A 20,297-nucleotide genomic window follows, 5' to 3' on the forward strand; every position below is an offset into this window, starting at 1 on the left:
ATTAAAATAATTAACTTTGCATTATTGGCAATAAATGTTGTAGTAAATGTAATTGGCACAAATGCAGTACTTATTTACACTAATTTACACAAAAAATCACTACCATGCAAGATATTCTGACAACAAAAATATATACATTGATCCGTAAAATAACTTCTCCTCCCATAAGCGAAAAAAAGTATAACATACGCGTCGCCGCACTTCAGTGCGACGCCAATAAAAAAGTGGAAAATAGCTTGGACAGAGGGTCGTGATCTTCTGGAACAAGGCTTTAAACTATGTTCGGAACATAAAAAGGCTTCGCTTTTATTCATCCTAATTGATAGTAGTGTTAACAAGTAAGGCGATACTTTTGACTGTTATACTGTGCAATAACGTCGTTTTCATGACGTTACAACGAGCAAAAAGACAAACATAATCATTTGTAAGCATTTGTAACATAAGATTTGTGGGCTTTGGTTGAATATCGATTACAATTCACGAGTGCTCATAGAAAATATATGTCATCCCTCTTTGTTGCGCCACTCGTGAAAGTATTATTTTTTTATGCTCACTCGTAAATTAAAATCGATGTTCCACAAAATATCCTCTATTTAATGTGTAAGATAATACTATTTTTCCAGTATAAATTTATTTTTTTGATTAGACAATGTACGTAAAATGTGGTAACCGCTAAAGAACTGCACATCACGTTTCTCGTTGATGGATTCCTCGTTAAATAATTGCGCCACGTAAAATAGCTTAAAAATCGGGAATGTGAAACTCGTCCTTTTATTGTTATTAATGAAATTGGGGATCAAGATAAAGCAAACATTGTAGAAACTGTCAGAAAGCCGCTCCTTGGATCATGTCAGGTGGAACGCCATTGTAAACATGGAGTTATCAAAACCATAGAGCGCCGCTTGTAGAGCGATTTTACCACAATAAGTAAAAAATAAGCAAATAAGAGACATTATGTTCGGGACGTTAACAAGGAAAGCTTTATTCACAAAAGTACACATTGCTGCGGAACCGATGATTAGCTGTTAATATCTGACATTGTATTTGAACAAGTGGTAAACCGACATTTTATAAATGTGACCATTTTATCAGTAACGGAAATTTGATTTAAAAAAAATTAAGATATATGTCAAAATAAGACAACAGGAAAAAATATACTGTACCCATAATGGTAAGTAAAGTTTATAAGGTATTTTGTAAAATAAGGGACATATAGCATTGAAAGAAAATTGAAGCAAACCGCGGTTCGATTATTTGAGTTTCTTTCTTTTAGTCTAAAATCTGAGAGCTTTTGTTAAGTAAAAATGTCATTACCTGCATCGTTGTTTTTTGTCAACTACATTGCAAAATATGTACAGTAAACCAAAATATCAAATACATTCTCTGAAACTTTTTCTGAATCATCTTCATTTAGTACATCATCCTTGGCATTTGCATATACATATTATGTTTGGTGTACGCGTTTACCCTTCGAAAAAATAGCGTTTATTAAAAATAATAATTGTAAACAATAACCACAAGTATTTATATGTAACCATTAATGGACTTTTACAAAGTACACTTGTATTAAGAATACGTACAATATATTCACTTAAATGTTAGTATTCTTCATAAAATAAATAATTGTTTTCGTTTCGAAATGTTGGAAAGGCCAATAGGATAACATTTAAATACGAGTATTATTTAAATTATCTTCGACAAATTGACAGTTGATATTGCATTGTTTGTTGTATTTTGTATTGCATAATGCATTTAACCCTGAGTTTTGTATGAGAGAACCAACGTAGATTCGTTGCGAGTATTTTATTGAATATAACGTAGTAAACATGTGTCCTAACTCTCTACATTTCTACACCAACGAGAACTGACATTTCACATATCATTTAAAAAAGGTAATAATTTCTATAGCTCTGTAATAAAACGGGCTTTTACTTTCTTCCACCCCCCCCACCCCCCCCCCCCCCCCCCCCTCTCTCTTTATCTTCACACACCACTTAAAATGCGATTTGCAAGTATGACTAAACCTCGTCCAATGGCTCCGTGTTTTAATTCCAGTCTGACAAAGCTGAGACCGTCCGGCAGTTTACAGAAGAAGAGATCACAGGTACCATTTCCAGTTATGAGTGGCGCCGAATAAATGCAATGTTTGTTCTTAAACTCGTGTTTTTAGTTTGACTGAACTAAAAATATGTTCGAGCATTCTTTGTGTCGCAACGACTCCATTTTAATATTATGAGAATTTAATTCGTTATAAGACACATTTAAATTCCACATTGAATTTCGTCGCTTATAATTTTGCCACAAACTAGTCAAATCGCAGAAACATCGTATAACTCTCTTAAAAAGCATAACATAATATGACTCTATATTGAGCACGTATGTCACCTGAGATAAACCATTAAAAACCAACGAAGCTCTGAGTGACTTTGAGTGTTGAACGAGAGGACTAGCACGAAACATAAAACGCGGACACTTATTTGATAATGCTGTGACAGAAATTGAAAGTAAAAATAACCCTTGTTTGGATTTAAATCGATGACTAGAATATGCTTGTGTGACTATTAGTCATGTGATTCGCCTTATCAAACTATACTTATATACAGGCGTATATATCGCTCCTATCGAGGTTAATAAGATGTGAACCACATACAATAGAGGTTTCACGTTATCTGAAGGCAAACATGAAAGCGTAATCACTTCTTTGATCTCTGCTCGTAAAATACACACCTATATTAACTTCACCGTGTCAACATCAAATAATTTAAGGCGAACAATTTCGGGATTCAAAACTTCAATCCATAAATATAATCATGTTCTATTTATGGTCTCTTATTGTATTCAGCGATCTATTCGAGTGTGAAATCAGAGCAGTTAAAACTGATAGCACTGTCTAATATTACAGTTAATTTATACCGATTATTTGAGGCTAACAAAGATTAATCGATATAATAAAAATATTATTTTAAGCGTCTAACAAGCATTTCATTTACCATATCTCCATTTAAAGTGTTGACACTAATGACATTTGAATTCAAAAACGTAAAAGAGAAAAAATACTATTTTAAAGTAAATAAAGACAGGTACCTTTATTAATTTTCATCATTTTTTGTATGAAATAAACAGCTAAGATTTGCATTTATTAATAAATATGTTTCCTTATTAATGATGTTATTTAGTGGTTCGCGTTTCTTGTTGATGCTTTGTTCGTATAAGTTTTTTACAATCACATAATATTAAACTGTAAGTGTCTTGTTTTTACATCTATAGGTAACATTGACACACATTCGAGCGTTAACAGTTATTCTGTAAAAAAGATGCGCCAATAGATCGTAGATTCCATTCAATTGGCACATAATACATATAATATTATACATTGGCTTATATATATAATATAAAGCCGAATGTTAGAGAAAAATAGCCCCCGGACCAAAAATAGACAGATGCAAATGAATGACATACAAATACGCAATAAATAATACCAAATATATTAATAAAATACATTTATATTATCTTTCTTATTTTCTTAATCACACGCAGTGTTACTTTTGTATAGCGGCCTTTCAATGTCCGCATATTTGACCTTACATTTTATTGTAAAATATATTGACTTAAGGTGAATTTTATACAATGTACTTAAAATAATATTTTTACAACAGCCAATCACAAAAGACGTTCTAACAGTACACACCAGAAAAGAAAATATTTAGTAAATATGGTTGTTCTTCAACAACGTGCCGTCGCTGAAAGCTTACATGACTGCTAAAATCGTAAAGACTCCTGAAGTTGAAGTAAATAAACATATCTATGGATATGACCCGTTTCTAAATATTTGAACAACGTATTAACAAACCAACTGGCCAGCGCTTGTCCATTTTATAAACAAACACTTGCAACAAAATAAAGTTAAACGTTCAGTCATACGTATAACACAGCATATACATAGGCAATACTCATTTAAAATATGAGTAAATAAAACGGTTTTAATGCTATACGTAAAACAATATCATTAGTCTTTTTTGAATCATTTCCAATATCATCTGATACGCACTGTTTCGTATAGACAAAAGTATATCAAACGAATCGAAAAAGCCGTTGATGATAACCGAGATGTGTATTACTTAATAAACTATTAAACATAGTCATACTATATTTATTTTGCTACTTCTTATTTTCAAACGCTCTAAAATGTACATGGCTATTTTTTTATCACAGTAATTTTTGATAGGTAAGTTATTAGTTAAATTAATCATTTCTGGCCAAAAATAAATAAAATATTAGACAATTAATCGACCCCCGGTCAGTCTTATGGGCATACTTAGTCATTTCATGTAAACTGGCTACCTTTAGCTACACACTGAGTCAATTAAAGGCCACTGGTCACCTTTAGCGACTTACTGTCTCATTTCATGGACCCTAGTCACCATTAATGACTGAGTCATTTTATTAGCGACTAACGGAGTCATTTTACGGCCCTTGGTTATTCTTAGCGACTAAAAGAGTTCTTTCGCGGTTTCTGGTCACTCTTAGCGTTGAATTAAGCCATTAAACGGTCCCTGGTCACTCTAAGCGTTGAACTGAGCCGTTGAACGGTCTCTGGTCACTCTTAGCGTTTAACTGAGCCATTGAACGGTCCCTGGTAAATCTTAGCGTTTAACTGAGACATTGAACGGTCCCTGGTCACTCTTAGCGTTTAACTGAGACATTGAACGGTCCCTGGTCACACAAAGCAACTAACAGAGTCATTTCACGGCCCCTGGTAACCTTTAGCGACCAATAGAGTCATTTCACGGCCCCTTGTCACTCTTATATACATACTGAGTCATTTCACGGCGTCTGGTCACCATATGCGAATAACTGAATAAAGGCCCCTGGTCACCGTAAGCGACTTCCTGTGTAATTGAAGGCCCCTTGTCACTCTTAGCTACCTAATGAGTCAATTCACTGCCTCTAGTCACCCGTAGCGACTATTAAGTCATTTCACGGCCCCTGGTCACCGATTGCGACTAATTGAGTAAGTTTCACTGCCTCTGGTCACTCTTAGATGTGTACTGAGTCATTTCACGGTTTCCGGTCATCATCAACAACAATTTACGGTCCCTGGTTAGCCCTAGCGACTAACTGAGTCATTGGATCTGACCATCCGTAGCGACTAATTAAGTATTTACACGGCCCCTGGTTATTCTTAGCTTTTAACTGAGTCATTTCACGCGCCCTAATCACCCTTAACTACATTATCAGTCATTTCACGATTCACTGGACACCATTAACGACTAACTGAGCGATTTCACGGTCTCTGGTCACTCTTAGCTACATACTGTGTCATGTCATGTTCCCTGGTCACTTTCAGCGACTAACTGAGCCATTTCACGGCCCTTGGTCACTCTTAGCTACATACTGAGTTATTTCATGTTCACTGGTCACTTTTAGCGACTAACTGTGCCCGATTCGGCCCTTGGTTACTCTTATCTACATACTAAGTTATTTCATGTTCCCTGGTCCATTTTAGCGACTAACGGAGCAATTTTCGGCCATTGGTCACTCTTAACTACATACTGAGTCATTTCATGTTCCCTGGTCACTTTTAGCGACTAACGGAGCCATTTCACGGCCCTTGGTCACTCCTAGCTACATACTGAGTTATTTCATGTTCCCTGGTCACTTTTAGCGACTCACTGAGCCATTGCAAGGCCCCTGATCACTCTTAGCTACATACTGGGTAATTTCATGTTACCTGGTCACTTTTTGCGAAAAACGGAGTCATTTCACGGCCCTTGGTCACTCCTAGCTACAAACTGAATTATTTCATGTTCCCTGGTCACTTTAAGCGACTAAATGAGCCATTTCAAGGCCCCTGGTCACTCTTAGCTACATACTGAGTAATTTCATTTTCCCTGGTCACTTTGAGCGACTAACGGAGTCATTTCACGGCCCTTGGTCACTCCTAGCTACATACTGAATTATTTCATGTTCCCTGGTCACTTTTAGCGACTAACTGAGCCATTTCACGGCCCTTGGTCACTCCTAGCTACATACTGAATTATTTCATGTTCCCTGGTCACTTTTAGCGACTAACTGAGCCATTTCACGGCCCTTGGTCACTCCTAGCTACATACTGAGTTATTTCATGTGCCCTGGTCACTTTTAGCGACTAAATGAGCCATTTCAAGGCCCCTGGTCACTCTAAGCAACATACTGAGTCATTGCATGTTCCATGGTCACTTTTAGCGACTAACTGAGCCATTCACGGCCCTTGGTCACTCTTAGCAACATACGGAGTCCTTGCATGTTCCATGGTCACTTTTTGCGGCTCACTGAGCCATGCACGGCCCTTGGTCACTCTTAGCTACATACTGAGTCATTTCATGTTCAATGGTCACTTTTAGCGACTAACTGAGCCATTGCAAGGCCCCTGGTCACTCTTAGCTACATACTGAGTAACTTCATGTTCCCTGGTCACTTTTAGCGACTAACGGAGCCATTTCACGGCCCTTGGTCACTCTTAGCTACATACTGAGTTATTTCATGTTCCCTGGTCACTTTTAGCGACTAACGGAGCCATTTCAAGGCCCCTGGTCACTCTAAGCTACATACTGAGTTATTTCATGTTTCCTGGTCACTTTCAGCGACTAAATGAGCCATTTCAATGCTCTAGGTCACCCTTAGCTACATACATGACATGAGTCATTTCATGTTCCCTGGTCAATTTTAGCGACTAACTGAGCTATTTCACAAACCTTAGTCAATCTTATCTAAAAACTGGTCACTTTCAGCGACTAAATAAGCCATTTCAATGCTCTAGGTCACCCTTAGCTACATACATGACATGAGTCATTTCATGTGCCCTGGTCAATTTTAGCGACAAATTGAGCTATTTCACAAATCTTAGTCAATCTTATCTAAAAACTGAGTTATTTCATGTCCCCTGGTCCATTTTAGCGACTAACGGATCAATTTCACGGCCCTTGGTCACTCTTAGCTACATACTGAGTCATTTCATGTTCCCTGGTCACTTTTAGCGACTCACTGAGCCATTTCATGACCCTTGGTCACTCTTTGCTACATACTGAGTTATTTCATGTTCCACGGTCACTTTTAGCGACTTACGGAGCCATTTCATGGCGCTTGGTCACTCTTAGCTACATACTGAGTTATTTTATGTTCCCTGGTTTCATTTTAGCGACTTACGGAACCATTTTTTGCCCTTGGTCACTCTTAGCTACATACTGAATCATGTCATGTTCCCTGGTCACTTTTAGCGACGAACAGAGCCATTTTCAGCCCTTGTCACTCTTAGCTTCATACTGAGTCATTTCATATTCCCTGGTCACTTGCACTCTTAGCGAATAACTGAGCTATTAAGCGAGATTATACGATTTTGTCAAATATTTATGAATTTATATTAAATGTATAAAAAAACTTATTATACATGTATTTCAATTTAAATTAAAACAAAAAATAAGAAGAACATGTGTCGAACAATGCGAAATAAGCAAGATATTTAATTCTGAAATTGAAAATGTCTGTACAATCGAATTCGCCAGCATGTATATCATGAATGTACGATGTGAATCTAAATTTAGTTTAACGGATAATTTTATATTCCTGCAACAATATCTATTGATATGACACATTAACACTAACTCCGATCCTAATAAAAAGACGAATGTTTCGGTTATTGAAGGAACATATGTACGAAATATCTTCGTCACAATCGGCTCGAGGCGCTAATTTGTCTTTGCTACATTTTATGTAATTCGTCTTTAATGTATACTTTTTCTTGTCTATTTTGTGTTATTGTAACATATTGTTATCAAAATATTACAATTTTTAAGGCCCTTGGTCTCTCTTAGCTACATACTTAGTCATGCCATTTTCCACGGTCACTTTTAGCTACTAACGGAGCCATTTCACGGCCCCTGGTCACTTTGAGCTACATACTGGGTCATATCATTTTCCATGGTCACTTTTACCTATTTACGGAGCCATTTCACGGCCCCTGGTCACTCTTAGCTTCAAACTGAGTCATGTCATTTTCCATGGTCACTTTTAGCTACTTACGAAGCCATTTCACGGCCCCTGATCACTCTTAGCTACATACTGAGTCATGTCATTTTCCATGGTCACTTTTAGCTACTAACGGAGCCATTCCACGGCCCCTGGTCACTCTTAGCTACATACTGGGTCATGTCATTTTCCATGGTCACTTTTAGCTACTAACGGAGCCATTTCACGGCCCCTGGTCACTCTTAGCTACATACTGAGTCATGTCATTTTCCATGGTCACTTTTAGCTACTAACGGAACCATTTCACGGCCCCTGGTAACTCTTAGCTACATACTGGGTCATGTCCTTTTCCATGGTCACTTTTAGCTACTAACGGAGCCATTTCACGGCCCCTGGTCACTCTTAGCTACATACTGAGTCATGTCATTTTCCATGGTCACTTTTAGCTACTAACGGAGCCATTTCACGGCCCCTGGTCACTCTTAGCTACATACTGGGTCATGTCATTTTCCATGGTCACTTTAAGCTACTAACGGAGCCATTTCACAGCCCCTTGTCACCCTTAGCTACATACTGGGTCATTTCATGTCCCATTGTTACTTTTAGCGACTAACTGATCCGTTGCAAGGCCCCTTGTCATTCATAGCTACATACGGCGTCATTTCATGTTCTATGGTCACTTTTAGAGACTAATTGAGTTATTTCATGTTTCTTGGTCACTTTTAGCAGCTAACGGAGCCATTTCACGGCCCCTGGTCACTCTCAGCTACATATTGAGTCATTTCATGTTCCATGGTCACTTAAAGCGACTAACGGAGCCATTTCACGGCCCTTGGCTACTCTTAGCTACATACTGAGCAATTTCACGGCCCCTGGTCACTCTTAGCTACATAATGAGTTATGTCATGTTCCCTGGTAATTTTTAGCTACTAACCGAGCCATTTCAAGGCTTCGTGTCACTGTTAGCTACATAATGAGTCATTTTACGATCTCTGGTTACCCTTCGCTACGTACTTAGTCCAATCCAGGCACCTGATTACTCTTGTCTACATACAGCGACTTACTGAGTATTTTTCTTTGCCCCTGGTCATCTTTCGCTAAATACTGATTCATTTCAGGACCTCTTGTCACTCTCAGCTACATACTAAGTCATTTCAACGTTCCTGGTCATCCGTAGCGACTTACTGAGCCAATTTACTGCCCATGGTCACCCGTAGCGCCCTAGTCATCTGGTGCTTACCGGTAACCACTAGCGACATACTGAGTCTATGTTAGAACCCTTGTCACCCTTAGGGCATTACTGCGTCAAAGATTTAAAAAAAGGATGAACTCAATATTAAACGCTAAATGTACCGAGCATGCTATTGCAGCGGTTTCGGAGAATTGGCCGCGTTACGCATAGCACAGCTTACCAATTTGGTGGGTGAGTCGGTCGGTCGGCCGGCCATGCAAGTTACCGAGAAAAAGCTTCCGACAAACATTTATATAATGACGAACGGCGAGCGGACAACGCAAAGCAATATAGGTTACATTTAAAAGTAAAAGTATTCACAGGACACAGTCAGTTATAAAAAAAAAAACACATCCAGACGATAGTGTTGAAATGTTCCTACATTAGTTTATAATCTTTTTTTACTTTCACAATAAGGACCAACTAATTATGTCTAAAGTGGTGCCGTTATACATCGTAAATTTCCGTACGTGCGTAGCAAATCGGAACGACTGTCAATTGACATAATTGTATCATGCATGATTGTATGTTGCTTTGTGCTTGGATGAAATTCACATCGTGCCATCGCGTTAATTTATTCAACGCATCAAAGTTAGATTCGATTATGCAAGGCGCCTTTTGCATAAGTCTCTCTGCACAAACCAACATACTTATACCGAGCATGTAATTCACGAACAAGAATGTTGGATCTGTACACATGGATGATACCATCAAGCCGAATGCAAACTGACATTCGTCATCAGGCACGATGTAGGTGTGTATTTATGCATGAACAGGTGTCAACATACAACTTGAAAGTACCATCAAGAATCATGACACAGTCATAAAGAAGGATGTATTTTTTACCTCAATACCGTTCCATATTCGCGAGTCTAGTAACTTAATAAGCTACTAGAATTTGGGACACGTCGGGTTCATTCATAATGCAGCCTTTGACGTGGAAGAACCTCATTAACTTCGAAACACATGCACAACAAAGTGGCGTCTAGGCTTATAGATCACGCGATTTTCCGGATGATTTTGATGAAAAATGCATCATTTATAACACTGGTCAAAGGGTTTTATGTCATTTTTTATTTTGCAAATGCAAAAACTATTAGTTTTTAAATAATATTTGTTTTCTATGGGGTATTTCGGTAAATTAAGGCATTTAACGGAAACCGAAATACCCCATAACGGTGACATTAGTAATAAATTACACTTCTATAATGGTGTTAACCTTTATTAACGAACTTATTAAAAAAAAAGAAATGGCGCGGCAGAGGCCGACGTGTATCCCTACGCCGCATGTTCGACCCAAGGGACACAGTAGTTATGAGCCTTTTTCGAATCGCGGTCGCAGATTTCGAAACCTGAACGCTGACCTCAAGTTCAAGGTAAAGGTCAAGGGGGTAACAAATTATATGCGCGTGGAAAGGTGATTAGATACACATGCATACCAAATATGAAAGCAATATCTGAAGGGACACAGTAGTTATGAGCCTTTTTCGAACCGCGGTCGCAGAAAAATCTCTGACCCGGCCCCACCCCAACCCCCATAACTTTTGGCCCAGGGGTCAGAGCAAAATTCCAAATAGTGCAGGGTCACACATATTCCCATAGCTACCATGTGTGTAAGATTCAAGATTCTTGTGCTAATAGTGTAGGAAGAGATAGTGGCCAGGACGAATGGACGGACGGACAAACGGCAGAGATAACCACATAATCCCCACTTGTTCTCCGAAAAACGTGGGGAGAAAAAAAAACAAACACACGCACACTGTTTTCACACGTTTTGCGACACGAAACGGCGTTTATAACTATAATTTTCGTTGAATTAAACTCGTTTTCCGAAGCCGAGCGGGTATCAAAACCTGATTTTAAATATAAATGTACAATTGTTAATATTTAAAATTGATATTAGAAAATGTATCAATAATTATAATTAAAAGTGTAATACAACTTATACATTGGTCATTTTATGTAATAACGTTCTACAGAGAGGATTTTGGTAAAGCTACGGATTGAATTTACCTATTTAGAAGCGCTCGCGCGAGTACCGACAACCCTTAGTTACGACGTGTGATGGTCGAATAATAGTTAACACTTCTTCTTTATTTAAATATTAAAACAACTTTTTTTTCCATTAATTTCAGATATTAAATAATTTTTACAACTGGGATTTCTGGCCTTTACGTAGAGCGGGTACTTTACATGTAAACGATATATAATTCGTATTTAAGCTTATATTAAATTAATAATTTTTTAGAATGGAAAGTGCTAAAAAAGTTGAGTCATTTTCTTTCAAAAAAAAATTGACGTTTAATAACGGTAAATATGTTATTTATACGCAGTGAAGCTGACACGCGCACTTGTCAAGATCACGTATCTGCTTTTGAAACACAATAAATTCAACGCCTAAAACCATTTACTGTCTGAGTTACATAAATAATTCAAAATTAGTTGCAAATTGTTGAGCGAAAGACCGGACAACCAGATAGCAACCGGCTCCCAGATTTATCTCTCACTTATTTAATGATTTGATTTTGATAAGTGGTTGATTGACAGGTGCTAAGATGTTAATTACTTGTTCATTTGTTCTTGTAACTGCAACTTATGCACAATGGTTGATACATAAAACATAAAACAATTATAATCCATTGCAACTATTTACTGTTAAAACATTAAGACGCGTACAACACAATTAAATGCTATTGTTAATTTTGTTCCAAGATTTCAAGGAGGCGTTCGCGCTCTTTGACAGGGACGGTGACGGCACGATCGACACGAGCGAGCTGCGGACGGTGCTGAACTCCATGGGGCAGAACCCGACCCAGCAGGAGGTCGACGAGATGATCAGCGAGGTGGACCAGGATGGTGAGATACAAGTGAGCCTCGCCGTCGGAAAACGGGGCTTAATGCATGTGCTGAAGAGACTTCATTTCAACATACAAGATCATACAATTGGACAGTGTCATTGCTGATTAGACTGTACGTACGCATATTAAGCCCCGTTTTCCCAGAGGGAGCCTCACGTCCTTTGTAACAGGAAGGGTGTTCTTCTTACTAAGTGCACTTACGACTTTATGGGTGAGATACCGCGCAATTATTGTAAGGGAGTGTTCCTTTTACAACAGTATGGCGAGAAACAAGTGTTTAACATTACTAAAAAATATCCATATGTTTTTATTAGGAAACGGAACTATCGACTTTGAAGAGTTCATGAAGTTGATGAGTACTCGGTCAAGCGCTGATCCTGAACAAGATATCAGAGATGCATTTAAGGTAGGGAACCTTGCTCCCCTGATCATTTGTAACCTTAATATATGGTTTACTGTTTAATGTACGAAATAGTGTTGACAACAGTGAACCATCTCCACAAAACAATAACATTAATTTTTCTATTTTATTAAGAATGAAATATATTAATAATGTTATGTGCAATGTGCGTACGCTTAATAGTATTTATATGAGTGGTTAAAAAATATGGACAGAATTAAATGTGTAGAGAGCCCATTTTAACATGGCAGAAGTGAACCTTAAATCTCACGAATGGATTGTTTCTCATAGTTTGCACGAGTTGTGCACCTTAGGGTGGTGCGGTGGTCGAGTGGTAACACTCGGGTCTACCATTCCAGAGGTCCCCTGTTCAATCTCTGGCCGGGGCACTGGAAATTTAAGAAATGCCTCAAGTGTTTCCCACCCAACTAGAGATGTACTGGTATGAAACCCAGGTAATTCTCGCGTGTATCGGTGCTATACATTGAGCACGTAAAAGAACCAAGGGATCTATTCGCAAAGAGCTAGGGTATCGCACCCGGATTCCTTGTATCTCAATACTGTCTCTTCTGCTTGCTGTCTCTTCAGCAAAAACCAAAGGACCCCATTAGAAATAAGTGCTTGCACATTCCTTGACTGCAAGGTAAAAAGAAATACTACTACTACTCTACTACTATGGCCATTCCTATTAACTTTAGCGAGGTACGCGTTAATGATTAGGATCGCTTCCATAACGTTAACTAATATATTCATCGTATCGCTACTTTACTTAATTTATACATAAAGGTTAGTGCACGGTTAATATTTGCGAGCTTTATACTTAAAGTCAAAACAGGTATCGGTTCTCGATCAAATATTTTTAATCGAAAATTATCAATTATATCTAGTATTTTATTTAATTTTTTTTACAAAAAAAACTAGTATTTTGTTTATAAATGGTGAATTAAGCCATACATTGTCACAATAAGCTAACATCACAATAAGCTAACATCTTAAACGTTTCTATTGTTAGAAGAGAACATAGAGCGCTATATTTCCTCCATCGTGTCCAGTTAAAAGAGCTGAGTTGTTAAGTTAACAAAACATTGCATTAAGCCTTAAGGCGTGAAGCGGGTCGAGATAAATTGTCGCAACAATTGAAACACACATGTCACCAAGCCGAAATATGCCTCGGTAGCGCAATAGGTAGCGCGTCAGTCTCATAATCTGAAGGTCGTGAGTTCGATTTTCACCCGGGGCAATATATTGTTATCTATACATTACATTCTTCCATATTTAATTTAAATAATTCGTAATATAGATAAATGTTAGGAAATCATATTTTTTTACTAGACTAGATGACTAGATGTAAAATTTGATGAAACTCCAACTAACTTAATATGTTGTTTTGGCGGCGCTATCTTTCCTTGGGTTTTACCTTCACTTCACTTAACCCGTAGTCTTGACGACCCTTGGGGCACCAGAGGTGACCTAATAACCAGCTCTCTCAATTCCTCTCGTCTATCGGATAGTCTCAAGGCTGCGCTTATCGTCAACCATGTCCATTCTTTTATGTTATCTTCCCATTGTTTCTTTTGTCTTCCTATTTATATCCCTACCTGTGTACCGGTGTCTTGGGAAGCCTGCTTATAGGCAGACCATATATGTCCATACCACAAAAGTTTTCGCCTATTCACGTTGATTAGTAGCTCTTTGTGTGGTTCGATGGCATTCCTGATTCTGTTTCGGACCTCCTCGTTGGTGATGCGGTCTTTGTAGGAGATGCCGAGGAGTATTCGGAAGCATCTCATTTCCATGGCCTGTATCCTTCTCTCCAAGTCCACTGTTAGTGCCCACGAAAACAAATGACATTAATCAAGAACAAATAAATTGTTTTGGAATTTTCCCGCCAGTATATTCGAACGAATAACTGGAATTTTTGCATTTGTTAAAAATACCTTTACAAAAAAATAGAAAACGTTCTGCCCTGTCTTTATAAAGCGTAAAATTATAATCTGATTAACTGGTTTAAAAGCGTTCTTTTGTATTATAGATTAAAAGATGTAGTCCCTTTTATTGACGATTTGTTAATGCAGGCAATTGAAACATATTTGGTTCTGCAACTTATACGAGTAAACGTATAACAGTTTTGTGATCAGAATAACTCATGGTAATATTCTCGAAATGCCAACATCGGAGCCTAATATAATTTTAATTGCCAGTTTGTGAAAAAAGACCATTTTTGATGTCATATGTTGATCGGCCAACACGGTCATACACAAGTTATTGTCGAGTCACTTCAAAATCAGCAGCGTGACCCACAATATTTGAAAGCTAATGTTGGATAAATATTTGCCCTCGTTGTACGAAGAATATGATAAGGTTGTTGACTTTGTTCGTTCTCATTCATATATGGGGATTTAATGCGGCTAAGAATCTGCGAGGTTAGACATAACTCTTTTATTTCATTCACGATCGTTTTCAACAATTAAGATCAGTTCAAATTAAAGACGTATGTATATTATAAAATATATTTCAAGTTTCATACTTTACTTCTTAAGGTAGCTAAGTGCGCATTGCTTCTTAAAGCTCCAATCTTTCACTTGAGTTAATAACTCTAGTTACGTGGAACACAGTGTTCCGGTTCCTCTCAAACAACAGTCTGATAATGGCATTATACAAAACAAAATGTTCATTTATTCTTTAAAATAATAGGATTGTCATACTTCCCATCGTTTTCATTAAACATAAAGCTATCAACCGAAAACTTATCAATTTCGAAATCACTTATTTGGCATCTATAGATCGATCCATGAAAAAGGTTTGCCAATCACATCGGATTAATAAAGATGAAGAATATTGTCGATAAAAGTAAAGTAACTCACTTGTCCGTGTATAATTTACTTCAACGTATCATAGTATTCTTTAATTACGATAAACTTGCGTTTTTTAAATGGACCACTTAATTAGGTACAGAATGTTTTCATTCGTTTTCGCCTAAATGCCTTTTTATTTGATTCTTTTGTATGGACACCTGATTTTGATGCGATGTATTTATAATGTATTTATTGTTCACGATGTCGTTAAGTAATATATGTTTGCAAGAATCTATTGTTGTATACTTATTACTGGAATACTATAACATGTATATGTAATCTGTTTTTTATTAATCTAAATGCATGTATAATTCCTATATTTAAGTCTGTAACTATTCGATTAAAAAAAACTTAAGCAATGTTATTTAGCAGAGGATCATTTTCTGTTCACAATGACAAGTGATTTTGTTAAAAGGAGAAAAGTTAGATATATTTGAAGACTTCAAGAATTTAGGAACACGTTTTTTCCCACTCTTCTCTTGCTGGAAAAGGTTTTAAAGCCCTCAATAATGTTTATATAAATGATTTAAAATCTCTATATATGAATTCCAACATTTTGACGCATTCGTGGACGCGACCATAAATAACGGATGCGAAATATTGAGATTTGAAAAGTAAATGATATAGAACGTATACATATGAAATGGGGTAAAATGCTACTAAGTATCAAATTATCGAGCAGCAGCCTAGGAAGGTATCATAACCAACCACGTTCGCTCAAAAACAATTTGGTGTAAAATGATCAAATCAAATAACATAATCATGTAAAAATGTATATACGTTTAAACATTGTTAACAATGTTAAAACAATTGTGCATAAAGTGTTAAAACTATTGGACATGTAAGGATATTCATATGCATGAACAATCCCTTTTCGGTCAATGTTAATACCTTTCATATTGTTTTTAAGTCTACGGTAGTAGATGTTTTTTTAAACAATCTTGAGTTCAATTCAACTTATAATAGAAACCTATTATAGTGTTAACGTATTGCGTATGTATGCAGGTGTTCGACAAGGATGGTAACGGGTACATCACGGCTGCCGAGCTGCGGTTGGTGATGACTAACCTGGGCGAGAAGATGACAGACGAGGAGGTGGATGAAATGATGCGGGAAGCCGACAAGGATGGGGACGGACAGATCGACTATAACGGTGAGGGCTGAACAATGACGATCAAAGGGTATACATTGTGTCCTTAATATAGGGATACATTAAACACAAATGGTTAATCACACGGCTATGACTTTTTGAAAGCACTGTTTTGTTCTTGTTTTGTTTTGGGAATGGGGAACGAATTGTAAGATATTGCAGAATCATCTCAACGCTACTGCAAAAATACAGTCAGGCCGTTGGTCAATTCTTCTTATATTTGGCAGAGATAACTAAGCGTTATAATATTCTTGTAAATAAAATACGAGACTACCGGTAATTAATACAGATTCCATTATGGATAAACATTCTAGACGCGTTGCCTGTTTTCACCATTTTTCAATCGTTCACGAGTACAATTATGTTAAAAAATCGTCAACTTAATTTCAATGTATGTGTGTTACGAAGCATACGAGCTTTGATTTTATTTTTTAGAATTCGTCGCGATGATGTCTCAGTAGTAGCCAGCATCGATCATCTTCAGCATCATGTAGATTTACACCGTCAAGAACTCATCCAAGTGCTTGCTTCATGTCCCTCACATTTGCTGTTCAGTGCACAAGCTTACACCCATCAAAGTGCCTTATTCGGCGATCAAAATATATATAATATATATATATATATATATATATATATATATATATATATATATATATATATATATATATATATATATATATATATATATATATATATATATATATAACCTTGTTCGGTTCAAGTACGAAACATGGCAGAAAGATAAAAGTTATACCAAATTTCATAATAGTGTCTGCAGTGTAAGCACATGTTTGTGACTTTGATAACATATTTACATTAAGTTATTTATATCAAACTATTGTATGTATATTTCTATGTAAACAAATTACTGTGATAGACGATCGTATGCTTTTTCATTATGGTTTACTATAGTAGACGAAAAAACTATAAATATAGACTTTCAAAAGTGGAAGAAAATGTAAACAAAGGTTGAACTTCTAAATCACATTAAATAGCATTACTATGTTACTCGAAAATCATCCCGTGAGTGCTCGGAACCAGTTATACCATTGCGCGAAGATTGATTCACTAATTGTAAAACTATTTTGAGAACAAAAAACATAACACTAACCAGTATTTAAAAACCAAGATGCAACTGAAAATGGCAAACCAAAAAATAGAATCGCCATGTTTAAGTATGTAACATATATATTCAAAACCATGATTTTGTTTATTATGTGAATGTCTATACGTGTAGAACTATGGAAGGGTTTATCCGCCAGTACATGCATATTGCTAAATGGCAATTGCATATTGCTAAATGGCAATTGTTTATTGCTTATTGACAACTACATTTTAATATATTAAAACTTGCATTTGAATTCTGTTACAATACAACTGTATTTGTGTTTCTTGCATTTGCTGTATAAACAATGCATTATGCATACGCCTTAATGCTAATGTTTATAGAAGGGAAAATCCACAAGTCCATTCATGTTGCTAAATGACAATTGAATATTGCTTAATGACAAGTGCATATTGCTTAATTACAACTCCATGTTGACAAATTACAACTGCATCATGATATATGACAAATGCTTTTTCTATAATGCTATTCGTTATCAACATAATGTTTGTACATTTCAACTTTACACTAATGATTACACTAGCAATTACACTAGTAATTACACTAGTAATTCAACAAGACGAAAGCAATAAGCACTAAGCATGTTGCAAGTCATAACGCAACATGAAGTTAATCCAATGCGACATGACAATTTGTAATGTGTAATTTATATAAAGCGGAGAACCAAAAATATCGGGAATATTAAACTCAAAGCTATATATCGACTTATTAAATGACTGGCTATTTCTGTCGAAATGCCCCGTCTCTGCGAGTCTGTGAAAAAGCCAAAAGCCGGCTGGTATTGTTAACACAAGCAAATCGAAGTATGGTTAATAAGTATGTTGGTCAGTACTTTTGTACATCCGTCTTTACCTGTCAGCCACAAATGAAACGCTGAGTATTTACACTGATGGGTTAATTGAAATCAAACGATATTTTGTCGATCTTATGCAGTTATTTAATTTCTAAGGATTTCGAAATACTGGCAATGACGCGGTGGCCGCACAGGTATTACAGTTGCAGTACGCAACTGTATCTCTTACTATTGCATCTCTTACGGGGACTTAGTTCGTCGGGATGGAGTAAGTTGCGTAACATCTCAAACGTATTAGATTGATTAGTGGATGGATAATTGAATGGATGGATATTGATTGATAAATTACTGGCTAACAACCTGAAATCACCGCAGGTTAAGCGTACGCTTTAATCTTAAGCAGACCGCGGATTTGACTGACTGTGATGGACGTTAGTCTATCGTACGTGAGGTACTTTTCATACCACTTAATATTTTGACCAACACACGCATATGGAACAATAAGCGCAAGTATTACCGAAAAAAGTTAGCAGAGAACATTAATTGTTATAAACAATAATATGAACATCTGTATGCTCCGCTAAAAGATTTCACTGAAGCATTATATTCGCTGCTTTATTCGTCCGTCCGCAGTGGTTGATACACGTGATTCTCACCTAGGCAACCCAGGCTGAATATCCACTCACTGAGCATGCGAGATTGGTTGGTGGTCGACATACCTCCCACAAAGCACAAAACCGCATCAAAACAGAAAATAATTTAGTCAAAACTGAATAGCTAAAAATATCAGCTATAATTCATATGAATCCCAACTTTCGTGTGTCTAGTTCGTTAGTTAGGTATTGCTTGGACACACTCCGGATCCTGACATAATGCAGTCTCAGGCGCTGAAGTACCTCATAAACTAGGTCATTAACTTGTTCATCAACAACTGTTCAGAATGCACTAAATCTTCATGATGAAAGCACAGAACACACACATAAAAACAAACACCGCGCATACGCGAGCACACATATAAATGCACACTTATACACTAACGCATACATACTAACGTCAAAGTACCGTATGTTTTACAAGTTGCAGAGAAATAATATTATTTATTTATTAACTAGTTTACACGAATACATTTCTTCACGAAGGTTATTATCAGCAAAACTAGTTTGGACGCAAATATTGTTTCGACAAAAGTAGTCCACACCCCGTAAATTATCATACACACGCCAGAGTTGTCTCCCTGTATAACAATTTGCGCTAGAATGTCAAATTTCTTGTTCGTTCCCTGTAATGTTATAACGCATTTTTTGCATAGAAAGATGAATAAAGCAACACGAATATAGCAACATAATCACTTTAACAGAAATGATGCATACGTCATATACTGGCAAGAAAATAGGATTAACATACATCGAGTAAATATTATAACGAACTATGCAAGCCATATTAAAGAACTGATGGAAAAAAACTGGTCCCGTGTTTTCTTTCCTATGACTTTTGCAAAATGAAATTTAAAGTACTAATTCTATTGTAACATTTCAACACGTTAAGTACAGAGAGAATTTACATTACATTTTACTTTTTTACATAAGAAGAAGAACTAATAAATTATAACAAAGGAGTATACATATGTCATTAAGACCCATGGATTTATTATAAACACTGTCACTCAAACGTATCATTTCAATTAATATCATAAATAGAAAAATGCAATTAAAAATGGCGACATGGAAAATGAATTGCATGATATACAATGTCATAAAGCAAAATGCAATTATAAATAGCAACATGAAAATTGAATTGCATGAAATGCAATGCCATAAAGCATAATGCGAGAACTGGCGGATAAACCCTTCCATATAGAACTATTAAATCGTATTAAATAA

The 20,297-nt window shown here is 36.6% G+C and overlaps 1 protein-coding gene and 1 non-coding gene across 2 annotated transcripts; both read left to right on the forward strand.

Annotated features, from left to right (window-relative positions):
- Nucleotides 1–943: 943 nt before the first annotated feature.
- On the forward strand, nt 944–18,119 carry LOC127870828 (calmodulin-A-like). Its single transcript, XM_052413361.1, has 6 exons — nt 944–1,171; nt 2,056–2,104; nt 11,948–12,091; nt 12,408–12,499; nt 16,354–16,501; nt 16,934–18,119. Exons 1-6 carry the CDS (start codon nt 1,169–1,171, stop codon nt 16,957–16,959), a joined length of 462 nt encoding a protein of 153 aa, XP_052269321.1. The 5' UTR covers nt 944–1,168; the 3' UTR covers nt 16,960–18,119.
- Nucleotides 13,661–13,733, forward strand: Trnam-cau (transfer RNA methionine (anticodon CAU)). Its single transcript has one exon. It is a non-coding gene; the product is annotated as a tRNA-Met (tRNA).
- Nucleotides 18,120–20,297: the final 2,178 nt, after the last annotated feature.

This window comes from Dreissena polymorpha, chromosome 3 (genome assembly GCF_020536995.1).
Source record: "Dreissena polymorpha isolate Duluth1 chromosome 3, UMN_Dpol_1.0, whole genome shotgun sequence".
NCBI classification, from domain to species: Eukaryota; Metazoa; Mollusca; class Bivalvia; order Myida; family Dreissenidae; genus Dreissena; species Dreissena polymorpha.